At 41.0% G+C, this 22,510-nt stretch overlaps 1 protein-coding gene across 1 annotated transcript in view; it reads left to right on the plus strand.

The window, feature by feature from the left end:
* The window catches only part of mpzl3 (myelin protein zero-like 3), an 85,826-nt gene extending 77,369 nt beyond the window's left edge, over window positions 1–8,457 (plus strand). The window contains exons 4-6 of the mRNA XM_034167916.1: window positions 1,704–1,860; window positions 6,341–6,407; window positions 6,692–8,457. Coding sequence (XP_034023807.1) covers window positions 1,704–1,860; window positions 6,341–6,407; window positions 6,692–6,769 — 302 coding nt within the window. The 3' untranslated portion in view covers window positions 6,770–8,457. The remainder of the gene's footprint in view (window positions 1–1,703; window positions 1,861–6,340; window positions 6,408–6,691) is intronic.
* Window positions 8,458–22,510: the final 14,053 nt, after the last annotated feature.

Genomic DNA, 22,510 nt, shown 5'->3' on the forward strand with positions numbered 1-22,510 from the left:
TTGGAGACCTCTAATGCTGGACTCCAGTCAGGCAGAGAATAGGACATTGTAGAAATACTGTTTAGAAGAGACAAAGGCATGGAACAGAGTACCTGCGTACGCATAGACAGGATAGCATGAATCTTTGCATTATTATGGAGGTGGAAGAAAGATAACCTCGTTTCTCTGTGTAGGTCAAAGGACAGTGTAGAATCGAAGCTCACCCCAAGGTTTTTAACATTATCGGTGTAACGTATAACACGCGAGTGTAAGGTTAACATGAGCTGTTCAAACTGATGCCTGTGTCTTGCAGGACCAGTGGCCATCATCACTGTCCTGTCAGAATTTAAAAAGTAAGAAGTTGCTAGACATCTGGTTTTTTGCTGAAGCCATGTAATCTAAAGCAGGCCTAGCCAACCCTGCTCCTGGATGGCACCTGTCCTGCATATTTTCCATGTCTACCTGCTCTAGTCACACATGGTCAATTAACATTGGTGTTTCCCAGCTCTTGATTGGCTTAGCACACCTGACTAAATTAATTTACTGTGGGCGGAGTAGAGAGAGCTGTAAAACATGCAGGGCAGGTGCCCTTCAGCAGCAGGCTTGGAGAAGCCTGCTCTAAAGTTTTCGTATACATATTATCTGCAGCATGTAAAACTGAGTGCACTCAGTGTAACAATGAAAACGATTCTCAAAACATTGAAGTATCTGCCCAAGGGCTGCTATATAGAGAGAGAATAGCACGGGCCTAAAACAGACCCTTGTGGAACCCCATATTTCATAGGAACAAGATTTAAAGTGACATCATTGTACAGGACACATTGAAAGTGACTAGTTAAGATGTTAGCCACACGAAGACATTACCAGCAATCCCAAAGTAGATCTCAAGCCTATCCAGTAATATGCAGTGGTCCACTGTGTCAAATGCAGCGCTGAGTTATTTACCAATTTAGCAAGGGTTGTTTCTGTGGCATGGTGCATTCTAATAGCAGGCTGCAGTGACTCAAAGGTTATTCTCAGTAAGGTGGTCCACATGCTGCTGTGAAAACACTTTTTCAAGGATTCTGGAGGAAAAGAACAGGTTTATCTGTTTAGTTTTTCAGTAAATTCAAATCCATGTTAGGTTTCTTAATTGTACAATCACTGGAGATTTAAAATTTTTAGGAGCAGACCCCTAGGTTAATGACAGGTTAATAGTTTCCAACACAATAGGCCTAAGTGTAGCCCACAGATCCTTAAAATGTTTACTTGGTATCAGATCAAAAAGAGAGGTTGTGCTTCTACCAGAAGTTCCAAGTTTCGTCAGTATACCCAGTAGAACATTATTAAATTCTGCAAGTCTCGGCATCTCATCAGGGATGACACGTCATTAGTGCGATCTAGTGGTGGAACGAAAACATGCTGGCCTATTTTGACCATATCCCAACTGCCTACACCAAAATTTTCATGATGCACTGTGGTCTTCATCTAAGTGCGATGGGGCTTTAATAACTGAACAGGTTTCTATATTCAAATGAAAGGAAAAAAAAAAGTCATTAGATTTTTGTTGGAAGAGGAATTTTGAATGATTATTCTTTATCCATTGGCCTGCTGGTGGGGGCAAATACGCCCTACATTTTTGTTAGTTTGAGGATCTTTAAACATTTTCACTGTAGTATGTGTGTGTTTAAATGCCTCTTGTTGTGAACTGTTGGTTAATATGTCTAACTTCATGTCCTGTCCAGCGGCCAGCATTCGTTTCTCTGATGTGGCAGTCCTCCTCACTTTAGTCCTCCTGCCCTCTGCTGTCATCACACTCATTCTCATTGGAAAGATGTTGTGTCCCACCAAACAGCACAACCAATCAAAGAGCTCCAGATCACCCATAGAGGTCACAGAGGGGTGAGTAGATTCATTCAACCAATCAGTGCTGTTGGTCTCCTGTAGATGATGTCATCTAAAGTGCAGGAAGCAAAGTTGCTTTTGAATCAGTTTCTCTGTCTTGAACCTGCATGGCTGACAATCTAAATCGGTGATGTCATTGCAGGTTTTGATGGTGTAATTTAATAATGAAAGTTTTCTTAAAGGTTTGGCTTTAATGGGATTCGTTTTCTGCTTAAGAGTAAAATGAATCATGGACTTGAGCACTAAAATCTGTAATTCTGATCATGTCTGATAACCAGCCTGGTTTAGTCTGTTACTGTGTGTGGTTTGAAGGCATTTGATCTGTGACTGATTAGTCTGTTGTAAGTCAGGCTAGTGATGAGAATCTTTAGGCACTTGTTGCTTTGATTAGATTACAATACAGAGGGCTGCGATTCAGTTATTGCCGCAGCCCCCCTCTAGTCTGTACAGGATTTTTTAAATTAATTATTTTATGCACTAGATTTTTTAAAAAAAGTTTTTGTAATGATCCATAATGAATTTACTTCCAGTACACAATTTGATCCACCCATATTTGCACCGACGTGACTCTCATTCAGTTAATTTATATACTGTATACTGCACATTAGAGTGTCCAGGGCTGAGCATCAGAACCCCCCCCCCCCTTTTTAAAGAATAATTAAAATATTTTTTTATGAAGATTGATTAAAAGCCCAACCAATTATTTCACATCTCCAACACATTGTAAAACTAAAAAATAATGAGTTTTCACAATATTTTCTCATCTTTTATGTGTTTTACCTGCGACTGTGTCATCAGTGTGCGGTGGCAGGAAGTTTTTCCGGCACAGTGTCTAGCTTTATGAAGGTTAAGATGCAAGAGGTTCTAGTACCTAAACCTGGCTAGCTTTGTGAATGTTAAGGCACTAGCGTCTTAACCTTCACAAAGCTAGCCATCGGTGGATTTCAGCCTCTGATGTAATGAGTGGACATACGAGGTCTGTGATTAAAAAAAAACGGTCCTTTTTATTTTTTTCAAAAACTAAATGGATTTGATTCATACGTTTTTAACATCAGACAAGCTTGAACCCTCGTGCGCATGCGTGAGTTTTGTCATGCCTGTCGGTGACGTCATTCGCCTGTGGGCAGGCTTTGAGTGAGGTGTGGACTCCCCCTCCCGTCGGAATCTCTTTGTCTGAGAAGCTGCAGGGAGATGGCGCGCGTTGCTTTATCAAATTTTTTCAGGACTGGTGAGGGATATCCGTGTGGACACTATTCGAGAAATTCAGCTGGTTTTCGGTGTAAAGTTTAACGGCTGATGAGAGATTATGGAGTTTCTTTCGCTTTAAGGACAGCTCACAAAGTGGATCGGCGCGGCGCGCTTGGAGGTGGCGTCCGTCTGGCTGTTTCGAGCTGAAAACATCCTAATTTAAAGCTCTGTTCACCCAGGACGTCGTCAGAGAACAGAGAAGTTTCAGAAGAAGCCGGCATCAGGAGTTTACCCCGACATTCCACTTTTAAAGGAGATTTTGTAATGAAAGAACGTGCGGACGAATTTGCCGAGTCGGATCCGTGACGACGTGGCAAATCTGTCTGCGCCGCGACATGAAAAACACCTCCGTGTTGAAAACCATTTGTAAAATTCAGGCGGCTTTTGATGGCTTTCAACAAGTGAGTATCTGAGAAATTGTTTAACAGCTTGGGCATGTTCCAACTTGTCCGTTAAGGTTTCCAACGGAGGTGTTTTTCCTGTGGCGACCCCCCGCGGTTGGGTCCGGACCGACATGCGAATCTGCCCGCATGTTCTTTCATTACAAAATAATTTAACAGTGGAATGTCTGGATAAACTCCTGATCCCGAATTCTTCTGAAAGTTCTCTGTTATCTCACGACGTCTTGGGTCCACAGAGCCTGAAATTAGGAAGTTTTCACCTCGAAACAGCGAGACGACGCCTCCTCGGAGCGCAGATTGCCATCAGGTGCCGTGGGCCGTCCTTAAAGCGACACTTACAGACCAAAATCTCTCATCAGCCGTTAAAATTTTTACTGAAAACCAGCTGAATTTATTGAATGGTGTCCACTCAGTTGTGCCTTACAGGTTTTGAAAAACTTTTTATCAAACAAAGCAGCAGTCTCTGAGCCATTCCTAAACAATGAAAAAATCGACGAGAGGGTGGGCCACTCCTCACTCAGACTGCCCACAGGCGAATGATGTAACCGACAGGCATGAAAAAACTCTCGCATGCCCACGAGGGTTCAAGCATGTCTGATGTAATCACACGTGATTCAAATCCATATGGTTTTTTAAAAAAAATAATAAGGTCCTTTACTTTTCTCACAGACCTCGTACACTGACTGCTGGTGTGTGGTGCGCTTTACATGGTCTCTTGCAGAATTCTTCTGTGACCATTTATTTTTCTGCTGCCAACATGAGAACACAGCATAACGTTGACTGGACATCCACTGGTAACCTACAAATGGTACAGGACAAAACGACCATCAGGAAAGTTCTGTCTGTCGGTTTAAAGTTTTGAGCATGTACACAACTTTCCAACTTACTTGACAGATATCAGCTGACAAGGAACACATTTAATGAATGAGAAAAGGATTTGTACATGACAAAGACTGACATAAATGGGTGAGTTATTTGCGATTAAATTAGACATTTTATTGAAACGGGCTTTGAAACGTGCATCGGTCCACCCCTCTTCAGACAGAATTTTGCATGGAATGCCCTGGGCACTCTGAGATAATACAGTAATTCCAAATCACAAAGGTAAGGTCTAACCTTGCCAACCCCCCTGAGCAAGCACATAGTGGTAAGGAAAAAATCATTCACTGATTGTTAAACACAGGGGGGCTGTTGCCCTTCAGGTCCTCTGCTTCTACCACCTGTGTAAGTGTATGTATGACTGACACCACTTTGGACTATTACCACTCCACTCAGGTATAAGGTAAAACTTTCATGTGCATTTTGTTGCGATGCACGGGCATCAGAATATTAAAAACTGGCACGTGCATTGTTCTAATGGCAAATGTACTGCTGATTTTTTTTTTTTTTGAGACTTTTAAAACTCCAGAAAACATGGCATGCGACTTTTCACGATAAAAACTTGTTGCAGCCAGAACTTGTGCTCAGTGAATCTTGTTCTGTTGTGTATTGCAAAAAGTCTCTGCCTTATTTTGGAGGAAAGCGTGAAGCGAATCCAAGTTTTCTTAAGTGAAAAACATGTTACTGAATCTCAAAAAAAAAAAAACAGTAGCCATGTTCTCACACCTTCAGTTACCATTTATAAACATCTATTTTTGAAATTTGTGAATGGATTCAGAATCCTCAAATCAATTCGGAATCCTCTTCAATTCATCAGGATGAATTGAAGAATTGACAATCAACCCCCCATACAGACTTGCATCCCTGATTTTAAAGTACATGATACATGATTCAGAACATCTCCAGAGATGAATGCAGAAGAAACAATTGTGTACAGTTACATTTATCTTCCTGAAAGACAACAAATGGATTGATGGTTGATGACAGACATAAAAAGATTTTGTTGCTAGAAACTGGAACAATTTGTTGTTTTTTACTAAAGTAATAGAGTGAAACTAGACCTCAGCATAATTAATAGTGACCATATTCACATGGCTGACAACAGAAATTCCAGTATGGCTGTCAAGATGTCCACCATGTTGGCTGTTGCAGCTCAATAGAACGTCATGCAGAAGATGTCAGTATGACTGTAAAGGCACCAATCATTAACAGATGGACGGCCGGCGAACAGATGGACAATGCTTATTTTAATACCCCGATCTCCAATTGAATTGGCTGCAACAAATACATGTTTAATGTTGCAAAATTTACAGGGTCAGACATGTGCAAACAATGATTTTTTTTTTTTTTATTGTTAGAAATACACCAGGAAATTTCTCATTACAGTCCAATGGCGAAATTGGAAGATACTTTAATTTTACTTTGAATTACGTAAGCTATAAGAAGATTGTCACCTCTAATAACATATTTATGCTGGCCTTTTTCTGTTGACATGCTTTCATTAAAGGTTTACAAAAATAAGGAAGCAATTCATAGATGCTCTCCTTTGAAAGTCTTTTGTCAAACCCCGTTTAAGCTGTTTTAAAGTCAGTTGCTTTGTGGTAGCCTGCAGAACCTAAAAGCAGACAGTTAACACATGGTCGGTTTGTCATGACCAGTAAAAATGGGTCATCTCGAAATGTTACACGGAAACCCCATATATCCATTAATGTAGTTGTGGCAGAACACCATCCTGATGCAGACTTCGCTGTCTCCCTGAAAATAAGATTGGCATTATTGTCTTATTACTTATGGAGCTAACTATATTACTGAATACGCTCCTCACTAAGATTATTTTAGTACGTACTGTTCAAAAATGTTGCAGGCCTTTTGACTAGGACGTCATGCATTTTATTATTATATTCATCCTCATAATCAGTTTTCATTGTTGTCCATTCTGATTCCATCAGGGAGGTGTATGGCTTCAGTTCACCGAAGACCAGAGAGAGCACAACATGCTGTGATCTGTGTCTAATGGTACAGTACACAGCGTTTCATTATACGACATTATACATCATACTGTCTTCCAACTCATAAATAAGTTAATGCGACATGTCTACCAGATCTGTTTCTGATCTTTAATTTTACTTTAATCTGACTACGGGACTTGAGGGTTTGTAAAATGTTGATTTTTTTTTTTCTTTTTTTCTTCTTTTCTTTTTCCAGTGTGGTTGTATTGTGCCTCTCTCTGTTTGTACACTGTTTGTGTGTCTGTCGTTATGTTGATTGCTCTGACTGAATTTCTGCCCGTCTGAACTCAGGACTTGGAGGATGAAGAGTTCTACAACATAAAAAGCGAGCATGCTTTGGAAGAAGGCTTTGCTGAGTCTCGCTGCTAGAGATTCCTGCTGTCTGGAAGATGTAACAGCAGCGTTTGTACCCGCTGCCTGTCGGTGGGGGGTCACTGAACAGAAAAGACTTTAGATTTATTTCTCTTGTGCCACGTTCAGTCACAAACCCTGTCACATTCCCATTGTTTTCTTTGTTGGAGTTTACTTCTTGTGATGACCTCACTGAAGTGTAGAACTCTTATTTTTTATTTTCACTTCAAACAGTGAGGTTATGATTTTGGTGGGTTTGTTCCATGGTCTGTAGACAGGAAACCTGTGAAGTTAACATTCTTTTGAGGGGGGACATTTTAGGGATTATGTCCATCGAAATCCCCATTTTCTTGAACACTTGCGGATGTGTTTGTGTTGAGTCACACGCTCGGACTGACGTGTCTCACTGGATATTTGTCTCATACAAATTAGTACATTGTTTGTCTGTAATCTGCAATACACTTTTTGTTTTTCCGTATGTAAAACAAAGTGGGGGCGGGGGGAGCAGAGGTCTGAATGCTTAAGTTTTTGAGGTTGAGATCATGAGATGTTTCTTTTTTGCACAGACCTGCAGCTTATACTTTGTGGGACAGGTGATGAATGTACCCACACATAAAAACATACACAGACAAGCATTAAATCAATATATTTTTAAATAATTTATAATGCCACTTTAACATATCTTATTGTGAAGGAGATACTAATTTATTGCATGAAATGTTATTTTCAGTTATTAATGAAATATTTATCGTAATTTTTTTTTTTTTTTTTTTTTTCCACCACTTAACGCTATTTATGTAGAGTAGCATGTGTATATAGCTGATAAATTGCCTAATTGTGCTACTTGTGTGCCATGACTTCAGCATGGACACTGAATGAGTGCGTCACCTTATTGCTCAGTATGACATTCATACTTTGTTGATTTACTTTCAAGTGACCTTTGATCGATGTGGTTATTTAATTTGATAAATTTGTATTGTTTTTGGATTCACATACTTTTTTATTTTAGGATATTGTTGCAACAAACTATTTTTATAAATCGATAAAATTATCAAATGATTATTCAATGAGTCGTGTGTCCATAAAATGTCTATTAGTTTTGCCTGGAATGATGCCTGGAAATGTCTTTGTCCACAACACAGAAATATTCAGTTTACTGCCAGATAAGAGTAAAGAAAATAGTAAGATAACCCAAAATATGTTTAAGAAGCTGAAATATGAGAATTTGTATATTTATTTAAAATTCAACACACCAATGAAGAATCAATTATCAAAATGTGTAATTTATTAGTCAATCAATTGTTGCAGCTCTATTTGAGGAGTGATTGTGTTTATGAACTGTGTTTTTGTTTTTGTTTTTTGCACTGTTCTTCTGGGGAAATAACCTTGATTTTATAAAAAGATGGTTCCGATATGATCCTCATACCAGTTTTTTTTTTTTTGTTTTTTTTTTTTTTTTCTCTGTCTTCCTTCTTGCTTTCCTTTCTTGAACAGAGAATTTGGTTGGGAAACTGGGAAGGCTTTCTTCGGTTCTCTTTTGTTGCACTATTGCTCCAGAATATTTCCTTCAAAACTCTTCAGTGATTCTGAGCGGCAGATTCTGACTTCACTGCTGACTTACAGGAGCAACGGTCTCATTTATGCAGGGACTCCGCTTTGTAAGAACTAATAAAACCCACCAATGAACCCATGTAAATGACAAGTCCTCTTTCTGTCTCATGTTGGTGTTTCTCATTCAGCTCCTCCAAGCTGCTTTGGTTTCAATGCTTTGCACACTGCTATGGTGAAATAATTGCCATTCCTGCTTCATCTTCACCATGGCAACAGTCACGATGTTATGCTTGGACGAAAAATAAAATCTGTTAATTGGACTGGATTTTTTTTTTTTTTTTGACATTATGGAAAGGTTCTTCAGAAACTCTCCATCCTGGAGGCATATTAGAGAGTTTAATTTTATCTCTGAATTCACATCCAGAGTATTTGCATTTTATTTATTTATTTATTTATTTTTGGTCAACTTTGAGACATTTGTGTCACTGGTGGAAAATTGTGCTGCGCAAAATGAAATCCAGTTTAACTGATCATTAATGATGCCACCATGTGCATAATGCTGAATAAGACATCTGTTCTGGACGCATGCACTGGTGCTGCACATTGCTTCGTCCAACACAGTGAAGTGTGTGTGTGTCTGTCTGGCTGTCCGTCCCTATGGCCTTCTCCAGCTCCTCGGGCCCACAACACTGAGGCACATATGTGCTGGATCATTTCCAGAGAAATATGCCACATGGCCAAAATGTCATAGTTGATGTTCCCTTACAACCTTTACTTCCAATGAAAGAAAATAGGGGAGAGGGGTAATGACATGGTTGTAAAGGCAGACCAGGGGTGTCCAATCATGCTCTTGGAGAAGAGCACCTGTGCTGCATGTTTTCTAATTCCAGCACGTCTCATTTGCTTAGTCCGATGTGCTCAGGCAGTCAAGAACAGTGAAGCACCAAAGTTACAAGTTAGAAGACGCCTGTGTGAAGCTAATTTATTTGCAAGAATCCCCCGCAAAGTCCCTCTGTTAAATAAAAGACGTACAGAAGAGGTTACAATTTGCCAAAGAACACATCAACTGGCCTAAAGAGAAATGGAGGAATATTTTGCTGACTGATGAGTAAAATTGTTCTTTTTGGGTCCAAGGGCCCGTTTGTGAGATGACCCCCAAACTCTGAATTCAAATCACAGTTCACAGTGAAGCATGGTGATGCAAGCATCATGATATGAGCATGTTTCTCCTACTATGGCGTTGGGCCTATATATCTCATACGAGGTATCATGGATCAGTTTGGATATGTCAAAATACTTGAGGTCATGGTGCCTTATGCTGAAGAGGACATGCCCTTGAAATGGGTGTTTCAACAAGACAATGACCCCAAGCACACTAGTAAACAAGCAGAATCTTGGTTCCAAGCCAACAAAATTAATGCCTCGCAGATGTGAAGAAATCATGAAAACTGGTTATACAACTAAATACTAGTTTAGTGATTCACAGGATTGCTAAAAAAGCAGTTTGAACATAATAGTTTTGAGTTTGTAGCATCAGCAGCAGATGCTACTATTATTGTGAACACTTTTTTTTTTTTTTTTTTTTTTTTTTAGTAATAGCCCAATTTCATAGCCTTAAGAGTGTGCATATCATGAATGCTTGGTCTTGTTGGATTTGTGAGAATCTACTGAATCGATTGGTACCTTGTTTCCCATGTAACAATAAGAAATATACTCAAAACCTGGATTAATCTTTTTAGTCACATAGCACTATTCTGAACACTACTGTATATGTAGATGAGATTTGTGTGTGTGTGTAATTTAATTTCCAGCCTTGATAGAAATCCAGAAAATACTTCAAAATAGACTGCGTAAGTTAAAGATTATAAAAGGTAAAATGGATATGAAGGAGCTTCAACAGGAGTGACCTTGTTTCCTTTTATGCAATTCCACTTTAAAGTCCCAAAACCTCCAGGAGGCACATAAGCATTTAAGGGCTGACAACGCTTCATCAAATACTTGGTATTATGGGCTTAACAAATGTATATTTAAAATGGAAAAACATTAAGGAAGAAATATTGGTCATTTCACCAATGTATAATCTGCAAACCTTTCTATAAAATAGTTATAACAAATTCATTATTCAGTTGTATGCAAAAGTTTGGCCACCCCTGATAATTTTCATGGTTTTCCTTTTATAAATCATTGGTTGTCTGAATCAGAAATTTCAGTTAAATATATAGCAGATGCACACACTGATATTTGAGAAGTGAAATGAAGTTTAGAGGAGTTACAAAAAGTGTGCAATAATTCTTTAAACAAAATTAGGTGCAAAAATGTTGGCACCCCAACAGAAAAAAATCCATCAATATTTAGTACTAGATCCTCTTTTTGCAGAAATAACAGCCTCTAAATGCTTCTGAAAGCTTAGAGTGAGAGTCTGTATTCTGGTTGAAGGTATTTTGGACCATTCTTCTTTACAAAACATCTCAGGGTTTCTGAACATGGGTACCCGGCTTAAAACCACACCACAGATTTTCAGTAATATTCAGGTCTGTGGACTGTGGCCATTCCAGAGTGCTGTACTTGTCTTCTACATGAATGCCTTAGTAGATTTTGAGGAGTGTTTAGGGTTGTTGTCTTGTTGAAAGATCCAGCCCCGGCGCAACTTCAACTTTGTCACTGATTCACGAACATTATTCTCAAGAATCTGCTGATATTGACTGAAATCCATGTGATCCTCGACTTTAACAAGATTCCCAGGACCTGCACTGGCCACACAGCATGATGGAACCACCTCCAAATTTTAATGTAGATGAATCATGAGGAGTTCGCACTGTTTTTTTCTTGGAATACTGTGTTCTTTTTCAGCCATGCATACTGCCCCTTATGTCCAAATAACTCAATTTTTGTTCATCAGTCCACAGCACCTTATTCCAAAATGAAGCTGGCTTGTCCAAATGTGCTTTAGCATACCTCAAGCGACTCTGTTTGTGGCGTGCATGCAGAAAAGACTTCCTCTGCATTACAGCATCTTTTTGTGCAAAGTGCACTGTATAGTTGAATGATGCACAGACACTATCTGCAGCAAGATCATGTAGGTCTTTGGAGCAGGTCTGTGGGTTGATGTGACTGTTCTCACCATCCATCACTTAAGCTTATCTGAGATTTTTTTTTTTTGGCCTGCCACCTCAGGCCTTAACTAGTACTGTGCCTGCGGTCTTCCATTTCCTCATTATGTTCCTCACAGTGGAACTTGACAGCTGAAATCTTCCCTTAGCAAAAAGAAGTTTATTTAAGTGTACTATGAGTATACTTATTTTTTTTACTAAAATTGACGAAGTATATTTGAAGGTGACTGTTTATAAACTATATTTTATATACTTAAGAATAGTATAGTGAAGTATACTTGGTTTATACTGAAAAGTATAAACAAAAGTCTAATTCCTTAATACTAAGACTTACACTTATACTTTAATGCTAAAACTTATACTTGCACTTTTCTTTTACCTTTTTTTTGACAAGGAAGGACTTTAGTTCTGACTGACAGCTGAAATCTGATCTGAGATAACTTTTTGTATCCTTCCCCTAAACCCACACTCTCGCGAGCACCACTAGCTTAGCTTATGGCAAGCTAAAAGTGGACGCTCTCATTATAGCTGAACAACTTTCCAGTTTCTGGGGATTCTGTGTTAGTACGTGCCTGCAGCCGATGTGCTTGATGAATTCCTGCGCAAAAAGTAGTTCCCAGATTATTGTGATATATTCCTGTGAAATAATGTGTGTGTGTATATATATATATATATATATATATATATATATATATATATATATATAATCTAAATCAATTCTAAAACTTACCAGTAATAAAATTATAAAGATAACTGAAGTTTTAAGAGTGGCTGTAATAAATATTTAAGAAACTTAAAGTTTATTAGCAACTTCACCTGTTTTTGCTCAAGCACATTGTAAACATTGACGCAATGGAGTTTGATGCGGAAGAGTTCAGAAAGATACGATTGGAATGTTTTGATTACCATTTACAGATGGCGATGAAAGACTTGGGTGTTTACTTCATGTTAAAGTCAGAACAAGAAGCTGCACCGAAAGAGATCTATCTGGGAAGAGACACATTCTGTGTGTTGTTGCTCCAACGAGAGCGGCACGCTGAACAGGGTGGTGAAAGTAGTCCGGCGAGCTCAATCTGTGGGCGCGAGCTATCCCACAATTACATAATAGCAGAGATGTCGGTCCAATGAGAGCAGCACTCTGAGCAGGGTGCCCTAAACCATGATGTTGAACAATCTTTGTTTTCAGGTCATTTGAGAGTTGTTTATAAGGATCCCATGTTGCCACTCATTAGAAGCGATGCAAAGAGGGGAAACATTTGCAAATGGCCACCTTAAATACCCTTTCTCGTGATTGGATTCACCTGTGTAAGGAGGTCAAGGGTCAATGAGCTTAACAAGCCAATTTTGTGCTCCAAATACTGCTACATGTATTTAAATCAATAAAATGACAAGGGTGTCCAAATTTATATTTGTTTAAATAATTATTGCACACTTTCTGTAAATACTAGAAACTTCATATCACTTCTCAAATATCAGTGTGTTTGTCTGCTTTATGATATATTTAACTAAAATTTCTGGTCCAGACAACCAATGATTTATAAAGGAAAATCATGAAAATTATCAGGGGTGCCCAAACTTTTGCATACAACTGTAGCTATCAGTAATATTTATTTATTTAAATTAAAAAAAAATCAGCACAGTTGGAATTTCGTGTTGTAAAATCATAAAATAATATGAAAATGATTGCTTATAGCTGTTCAGGTTATTTGCAGGAACATGACAGTCTGGTTGGCCCCATGTGTTGGCAGCACTGTTTTGGACACATTTGTTGCTGCAATACTTTGGCTCTTGATTTGCCTCCCTATACATTTTCTTTAGACATTTCATTTGCATTACTGCACTAATGAGGCTATTTTGTCAATATTTTATTTCACTTACTGTCACCAGGTTCAAAGACTTGATGTTTCTGCAGTTGAACGCAGAAAACCTCATGTAAGACTTCTTTAAGAACAGATGCCACAATATTTGAGTGAGAAAACTTAATTTTCAGTAATGACATCTCTTAAACACATTTAAGGTTCACCCAGTTCTGCAACTACTTGCAGAATTTCATACTAATTGACTGACTGTGGTAATTAAGGAGATCCTGAGGTGTATAACACAACACTGGAAGTAAGATATTATTGGTAAGGCATTAAAACCATTTCACCAAACCAAAGACACGTTGAAACTGACAACCAATTAAAATGAATCTAAGTTAAGAACTGGGTCAAAATTGACCCACAGAGCTCTGATCCAAACCGGGAACATATTTTGAGCGAAGCACCACACAGCGGCGCAAAGCTTGCTCTATGGTACAAGGAGTCCCAACAGGAAGTGCTAAATTTTGAGTCCACAGTGAAACAGGAAATGTTAAATGTCAAACATTCCTTGGATCGACAATTCCTGGATTGACGGACGAGATGTCACGGAATGTCGTGGGAGCTCAGTGGCGAGTTCACACTGAAACAGGAAGTGCCAAATTTTGAGTCCACAGTGAAACAGGAAATGTCAAATGTTGAACACTTCCTGGCATGGGTGGAGCTAGAGTGGAGTCCAGCACAACCCTGGCCTGAAATCTGATTGGACACAGATGATGACATGTCACGGCACCGCACGTCTGGTTGAAAAGAGCTGCATTTTTAAATCAGTGAGTCATGCTGACTGCTAGGTTCCTCCTGTCCAGTAGTTGGTGCTGTGTAACAAAAAGTTCTAATCCACCTTAGTAGAAGAAGACAAATGTTTGCCTCAGATTTGAACTGAACACGGAGTTTGAACCATGGACTAATAATGATTATATATATATATATATATATATATATATATATATATATATATATATATATATATAAATAAAATATTGGTGAGTAAATGACCGTATTTTATGCCAGAAATGAGGTCCAGGTTGTTAACAGTGGCATTTCTCCTTTTATTCTGGTTGCCTTATATATGTGTGTGTCTTCAGTGATTTTTAAACAAGCTGGCAGCTGTTGATTAAATAACCTCATAATTTTGCTGTCTGTGTGATACACCAGTTACACAACTTTATCTAATGTTAACTTCCTTAAACTCAAGCAAATCTCTACAACTTGATATAAAGTAATTAAAAATATAAAATCCAGCTTCCTGATGAAGTGGTGTAGAGGAGGATTTTCTTAAAAAGAAGACCTTCAGCTACAGTTTGCCAGAAGGTACATCTGAGATGAAAGCCTAGATTTGATGTTTTGATGAAAGAAACTTTTGTATTTCTTCATAATTGATGTAAATAAAGTCCAAGACATATTCAGTGACTTATATTTTCATCCCCTGACTTGTCTGAAGAAAACTGGAAATAAAACTGATTATTATTTACAGGTATTATCAAGTTTTAGAGATTTGCTTTCAGTTTGAGGAAGATAATTGTAGAAATTTTTATTCTTTGTATTTTTTGTATTTCTTGTATTTAAATGATTGTATTTATGATGAGTGCAAAACGAGTGTGGTACTATTACTGTTTTGTTTAAGAATGTTTAATTTTCACTATTGCTTCACTTTGTGTGAAATCCATCAACTACTGTCAACTAGCTGAAAACTTTGAACATTAATTTACATCTACATTAAAAATAAATGCTTAAAGTGGCAGGGGTTAAGAGGGCTGTAATGGGGGGGGGGGGGTGTCAGCTGAAAGGTAAAGAAAGAAAAATGCTGAAAAAGGTGGGGGGTATGGGGGGCAGAGCCCTTCCAGAAGCCGAAAGGCAAACTAAAGAAAAATGCTTAAAAAGGCACGAGCTAAAGGTTTTAGCCATGCTAATGCTCCCTGAAAAAAGTCTGAAGGACCTAAAAGAACATGGTTAGATGACGAGGAAGGTTTCCAGGCATGTGAGAGGAAAATAAAGAAAAATCCTTAAAAAGGCACGAGCTGAAAGGTTTTAGCCATGCTAATGCTCCCCTGAAGCATTTACTCAAAATAAAGTCTGAAGGACCTAAATGACATGGTGAGATGCTGACAAGCTTCATGTCCGCGACATATGCATATTACCTGTAAATAATACGAGTGAAGTGACATGCTCGCTCATGGTACAGGGAGTCCCAAACAGATTTCCCTTACCAAAAAAATAGTACTGATAAGTATATAAAAAGTAAACTGGAAGTATACTTGAAACATACTTGCATGTACTACTTTTTGGTAAGGGTTTGAGTCCACAGTGAATCAGGAATTGTCAAACGCTTCCTGGATTGACAGTAAACTGTATCTCGTGGAATCTCACGGGAATTCGGTGGCAAGTTCAGATTGAAACAGGAAGTGCCAAATTTTGAGTCACAGTGAAACAGGAAATGTCAAATGTTGAACACGTCCTGGCATGGGTGTAGCTGGGTTGCACTGGACTTCCCTGAAATCCCAGGTGCCATGCGGATGATTGACATGTCATAGCACCACACATCTGGTTGAAAAGAGCCATTTTTGAAATCGGTGACACATATTTACTACTAGGCCCCTCCTCGACAGTAGTTGGTGCCATATTCCACAAAAATGTTCTAATCCACCTTAGTAAGAAGAAGAAAAATGTTTGAGCCACTTTTGAATTTGAACACATCGTCTGAACCGCAGACTCCTCGTTATATTGGTGAGTAAACAGTCATTTTTTTAATGTCTAAAATTATCTTCCTTAAAGTCTACCTGACAGCAAATCTCTACAACTTGGTATAAATTTAGTCAGTAGATATTTTGGCGGATACAGCAAACACGCACCTAGCGCTATTTGACCGGATCTCCTCGCTGATTGGCTAGTTCAAATGACATCATAGAACGGTTTATTTCAACATGGCAATGCCCTCGGCAAAGTTGAACTGGACGATATTTCGCCACACTAGCAAAATGGTGGGTTGCGCTGTTTTGCTGGCCGTCTAAATTTATTCACGACAGACAAAACAGAATGGCCACAGTCGGGCGGGAACTTAAAGGCGATCGGAGTTTAACATCTCCTTATTTCACATTCATGATAGTAGCTCGATATTGGTGATTTTCATTATTAAAAATTGCCATATTTTACCATTCACTATTTTCAGGGGTGGACTGATCAAAGGTTTTGCAAACATGACAGTGACAGAGGAAAAAACAAGATAAACACACGTGCTGACATGGACTTCTGTATTTCTGGCATTTTGAATGTTTTATTGTATTAGCTACACAAAATGAGGCCACTTAAGGCCAAATAAAAAAATAAGTTTATCATCCCCACCCGACACAGAAAATTGCCAAGACTACAAAAATTATTTCCACCGTGTGGCGAAAAGCGCCAGTGGAAATCATTTTTACCACACGGTGGAAATAATTTCAGGCATGGTTATGTCACGTTTCTGAGCTGCTTTTAGTGATGACACCCAAAACGGCATAGAATCCCTCCGCCAGTTGGTGATTTTCTGTTGCGATTCAAATGACTTTATGGTACCCAAAACGGCATTAAAAGATGAAAAATTAACACCAGCACTCAATGCCGAAAGCACCGCCATGTTGAAATAAACTCTTCGATGACGTCATTTGAACTTACCAATCATCAAAGAGATCCGGTCATATGGTCTGTGGCGAAGCCTCCCAGAAGCTGAAGATTTTTAGCCATGTATATGCTCCTCAGAAGCTTTTCCTGAAAAAAAGTCTAAAGGACCTAAATGACATGGTGAGATGCTGAAAAGCTTTGCTTGTTCATGTCTGCGACATGCCAATCAGTTTTATTGGCACTTTTCTCTAGACAAGTCAGGGGGTGGAAACATGAACATTTCCAAGTTACTGAATATGTCTTGGACTTTGTTTACATCAGTTATGAAGAAATACAAAAGTTTCTTTCACCAAAACATCAAATCTAGGCTTTCATCTCAGATGTACTTTCTGGCAAATTGTAGCTGAACTATCGGGTCTTCTTTTTGAGAAAATCCGCCTCTACACCACTTCATCAGGAACCTAGATTTTATATTTTTAATTCATTTAGATCAAGTTGTCGAGATTTGCTTTTGAGTTTAAGGAAGATAACTTTAGATTTATTTATCTAAAGTTATGTCACTGGTGTGTCACTCAGACAGCAAAATTAAGAGGTTATTTAAAAATAAGTCCTTCAGAGAGCAAAATTAAGAGGTTACACGTTTTATACAGAACACAGCATGTTGACCTAAATTACCTGTATTTCTTTCAGCCTGAGCATCTTCACATTATAGCTCATGAATCAACAGCTGCCTGCTTGTTTAATATCACTGGAGAAACACATGTACAGTGGTCCCTCGCTATAACACAGTTCACCTTTCGCGGCCTCGCAGTTTCGCAGATTTTTTTTCGTCCAATTTTGCTTTTTTTTTTTTTTTTTACAGCGCATTGTGTTCTGCGTCCTCATCAAGCAGGCCGGTCGCGGCACCGCGAAGGAAGAGCACGCACATTGTGTTCTGCGTGTCTGTTTATAAGAATCTTCTCACCCAGAAGAAAAAAGAGCGCCAACAACTACCCATAACTGTGTTCTTCACTCGGAAAAAGACACCTGCACCGAGGTGTTACTCAGTGGAAAAAGGCGCGACAGTGCCGCAGCACCAGGATGAAGAGGCGCGATCAGAGGAACTGTGAAATTACTGGTCAGTCACTATTAATAATTTTTTATGTGTCCAACCTCATAGGTTGATTGTTAAAATTAAATTTGTTAGTTCTAAAAGCCATCATAATTATTTGTAGGAAAACGTTCTATTTTTATTTCTGCTATATATTTGGGCCTGAAAACAGGTTGGTCTTATTTTTCTACTAAGGTTTGAACTTTGAGAGTGTTTACACATGAGAGAAAAGTGAGAAAATGTTAATGCCTGTTTGAGAAAAGTGTCTAAAGTGTGTAGTGAGGGTTTTTACAGCCTTAAAACGTCTATAATAATTGTAAAAAATAATGCTAACTACTTCGCGGATTTCGCTTATTGCGGGCTATTTTTAGAATGTAACTCCCGCGATAAACGAGGGACCACTGTATATATAAGACAACACGGATTAAAGGAGAAAGGCTGCTTTTAACAACCTGGACCTCATTTCTGGCATAAAATATTGTTGTTTACGCACAAATATAACTTTGGTGTCATTATTAGTCCAAACGATGTGTTCAGTTCAAATCTGAGTCAAACATTTTTCTTCTTGTACTAAGGTGGATTTGAACTTTTTGTGGTACACAGCACCAACTACTGGACAGGAGGGAACTAGCAGTCAATGTGACTCACTGATTTCAAAATGCAGCTCTTTTCAACCAGACATGCGGTGCCGTGACATGTCAATCATCTGTGTCCAATCAGATTTCAGGAGAGTCCAGTGCAATCCTGGCCTCCACTGTAGCTCCACCTGTGCCAGGAAGTGTTCAATATTTGACATTTCCTGTTTCATTGTGGACTCAAAATTTGGCACTTCCTTTTTCAGTGTGAACTTGCCACTGAATTCCCATGAAATTCCATGAGATTCCGTCTGTCAATCCAGGAAGTGTTGATCCAGCAAGTGTTTGACATTTGACATTTCCTGTTGCACTGTGGACTCAAATTTGGCACTTCCTGTTTGGGACTCCCTGTACCATGGGGAGTTTCATGACGCTTCGCTCATATAAACTGAAACTTACTTTTTGTAACTATTTTTGCAGTTTTTACCCCATAACTCCATATAACTTAGTCATACATAATCCAAACTTTTGGAAATGCATTTACTTTGACTTGTGTTTCATTGTAGATTGTGTGAACCCAAAATATTTAATGTTTTGTGTTTCAAGTGTTTCAGGTGTTATTTTTTCCCATTCTTTTACAAACACATCTTAAGGTGTACAACAGTACAAGGTTGTCTTTGTTGCATTTTTCATTTCAACATTCTTTACACCTTCCCTACTGGTTACCATAAGGCTTCAGTTTAACACATTAACGTTTTAAGTTGTGAATGTAACTCTATATTGTTGTTCTAGATGCAGGTTTCCAAAAATAATCCCTTGCCCATATGGTTATATCAGTTATTGATGAATGACGGTTCTTGATGCACTGCCATCTAAGGGACAGGAGATCACAGGTGCTCATCTTAGGCTTGCACCTGTTGGGAAAGTGTAAGACACGGACCCACACAGGGGGCGTAAATGAACGGACAATAGAGGTGCCAATGAATACAATTTAATATTACAAAATGTGCACTACAGGTCAAATACTGCTTTAGTCTGTCAATCAAAAGTTCCACAAGAAGGTGATGTGTGGGCAGGCCCGAGGATAGGAGATGCCTTATCCAGAGAAGAGCCGGGACCCACAAGGTTCCACCACCAACAGAGACCTGCAACACACCTGAGCCGCCAAATCCCGAGTCCCCAGGTGGCCACTGCTCCCAGCTGTCAGATCTGGTACTGCTGGCAGGAAAAACAAACAGGTTACGGTAGGTGTGTGTACACCCAGCAACAGTCAGAAAAATCACAGTTCCTTCCTGAGGGAAAAAAATCCACCACTCCCAGAAAACAGGAACACTGAAAATGTGCAGTACCAACAGTATACTTAAAGATAAGAGAAGTGAGGAGTGGAAATGCCAACTCCCTCCAACTTCCACAAACCCAGCTCTAAGCTGCGAGTATACAAAGGTTACGACTGCAAAAATCAGTAGCAAGAATTGTGCGAACGGCACAAAACGGCTGAGTAGATTACCTGTGTGGTAAGCTGATAACTCGGCAGGGTTCTGATCATTCTCCCAGGCTTTTATTGAGGTGATGTGATGATGATGATGACTGACAGCTGTCAGTGTCGGCGCACCTGGAGCTCCTGCGAGGCGACTGTGCCCTCTGGTGCCTGAAGCCCGACATCAGGCAGGGCGCCCTCTGGTGTTGGGCCAGCAGTACCTCCTCTTCGGGCGGCCCACACAACAGGACCCCCCCTCAACGGGCGCCTCCTGGCACCTGACCAGGCTTGTCAGGATGTCGCTGGTAGAACTCAGCCAGGAGGGCTGGATCCAGGATGAAGTTCCTCTTCACCCAGGAGCGTTCTTTGGGTCCGTAACCCTCCCAGTCCACCAGATACTGGAGACCCCGACCCCTCCGGTGAACATCAAGGAGCCTGTGGACTGTCCACGCAGGCTCGCCGTCGATGATGCGGGCAGGAGGCGGCGCTGGTCCGGGGGTGCAGAGGTCTGAGGTGTGGTACGGCTTTATCTTGGACATATGGAACACGGGGTGGACTGATGACTTTGATGATCTTGTATGGTCCGATGTATCTGTCCGTTAGTTTTGGTGAGTCCGTGTGCAGAGGAATGTTCTTGGTTGAAAGCCAAACCTCCTGCCCGGGCTGGTATGTGGGGGCCGGGGCACTTCGGCGGTCTGCATGGCCCTTCACCCTCGTCTGGGCTTTCAGAAGGGCAGAGCGGGCTGTTCGCCACACCCGACGGCACCTTCTGAGGTGGGCCTGGACCGAGGGGACCCCGATCTCTCCCTCCACAGCCGGGAACAATGGGGGCTGGTACCCCAAACACACTTCAAATGGGGAGAGGTCGGTCGCCGAAGAAATTTGACTGTTGTGGGTGTACTCGATCCAGGCCAGATGTTGATTCCAGGCCGTCGGGTGCGTGGAGGTTACGTATCTTAAGGCCTGCTCCAGATCTTGATTAGCCCACTCTGCTTGTCCATTGGTGTGTGGGTGGTACCCGGACGAGAGGCTCACGGTGGCCCCCAGTTCCCTACAGAAACTCCTCCAGACTTGCGAGGAGAACTGGGGACCACGGTCTGAGACGATGTTCGTGGGGATACCATGCAGACGCACAACGTGGTGAACCAGGAGGTCTGCAGTCTCCTGGGCCGTCTGGAGCTTCGGGAGGGCCACGAAGTGGGCCACCTTGGAGAACCGGTCCACTATCGTCATGATGGTCGTCATTCCCTGGGACGCAGGGAGACCCGTGACGAAGTCCAGGCCTATATGGGACCAGGAGCATCAAGGCACTGGCAACAGCTGCAGGAGTCCACTCTCTGGTTTATGAACAGCCTTGCCCCTGGCGTAGGTGGTGCAGGCCCGGACATACTCCTGGACATCAGCTTCCAGTGACGCCCACCAGAAACGCTGCCGGACCACTGCCATGGTTCTTTCGCACCCCTGGATGGCAGGAGAGCTTGGAACCGTGACAGAAGTCCATGACCGCAGCTCTTGCGTCTGGTGGGACGTACAGTCTGTTTGATGGTCCTCCGCCGGGGTCCGGGTGTCGCGTCAGGGCCTCCCTGACTGTGTTTTCTATGTCCCACATGAAGGTGGCGACGATAGTGGACTCCGAGATGATGGTGTCAGGTGGATCCGACAGCTCTGTTCTGACCGCCTCTTCATGCACCCGGGACAGTGCGTCAGACTGTTGGTTTTTTGTCCCGGGGCGGTACGTGATCCGGAAGTCAAAATGACCAAAGAACAGTGACCAACGGGCTTGCCTGGGGTTCAGACGCTTAGCGGTCCGGATGTACTCCAGGTTCCGATGGTCAGTGAAAACCATGAATGGTACCACAGCTCCCTCCAACAAGTGTCTCCACTCCTCCAGGGCCTCTTTCACCGCCAGGAGCTCCCGATTGCCGACGTCATAGTTCCGTTCTGCTGGGGTTAACCTGCGGGAAAAATAGGCACATGGGTGGAGGACCTTATCGGACTCCCCGCTCTGGGACAGCACGGCTCCTATCCCTGAGTCAGAGGCATCCACTTCAACAACAAACTGGCGGTTAGGATCGGGCTGCACCAGAACTGGCGCAGTCGAGAACCGGCGTTTCAACTCCCTAAACGCGGCTTCGCACTGATCTGACCAGGTGAAGGGGACTTTTGGGGAGGTCAAGGCTGTCAGGGGACCAACCACCTGACTGTAGCCCTTGATGAACCTCCTGTAAAAATTTGCGAAGCCGAGGAACTGTTGCAGCTTCCTACGGCTTGCCGGTTGGGGCCAATCTCTCACCGCCGCTACCTTGGCCGGATCAGGGGCGATGGAGTTGGAGGAGATAATGAACACTAGGAAGGACAAAGAAGTATGGTGGAACTCGCACTTCTCGCCCTTCACAAACAACCAGTTCTCCAACAACCGCTGTAGGACCTGATGTACATGCTTTACATGGGTCTCAGGATCCAGGGAGAAGATGAGAATATCATCCAGGTATACAAAGACGAA

The sequence above is a fragment of the Thalassophryne amazonica genome, chromosome 4 (assembly GCF_902500255.1).
Source record: "Thalassophryne amazonica chromosome 4, fThaAma1.1, whole genome shotgun sequence".
NCBI classification, from domain to species: Eukaryota; Metazoa; Chordata; class Actinopteri; order Batrachoidiformes; family Batrachoididae; genus Thalassophryne; species Thalassophryne amazonica.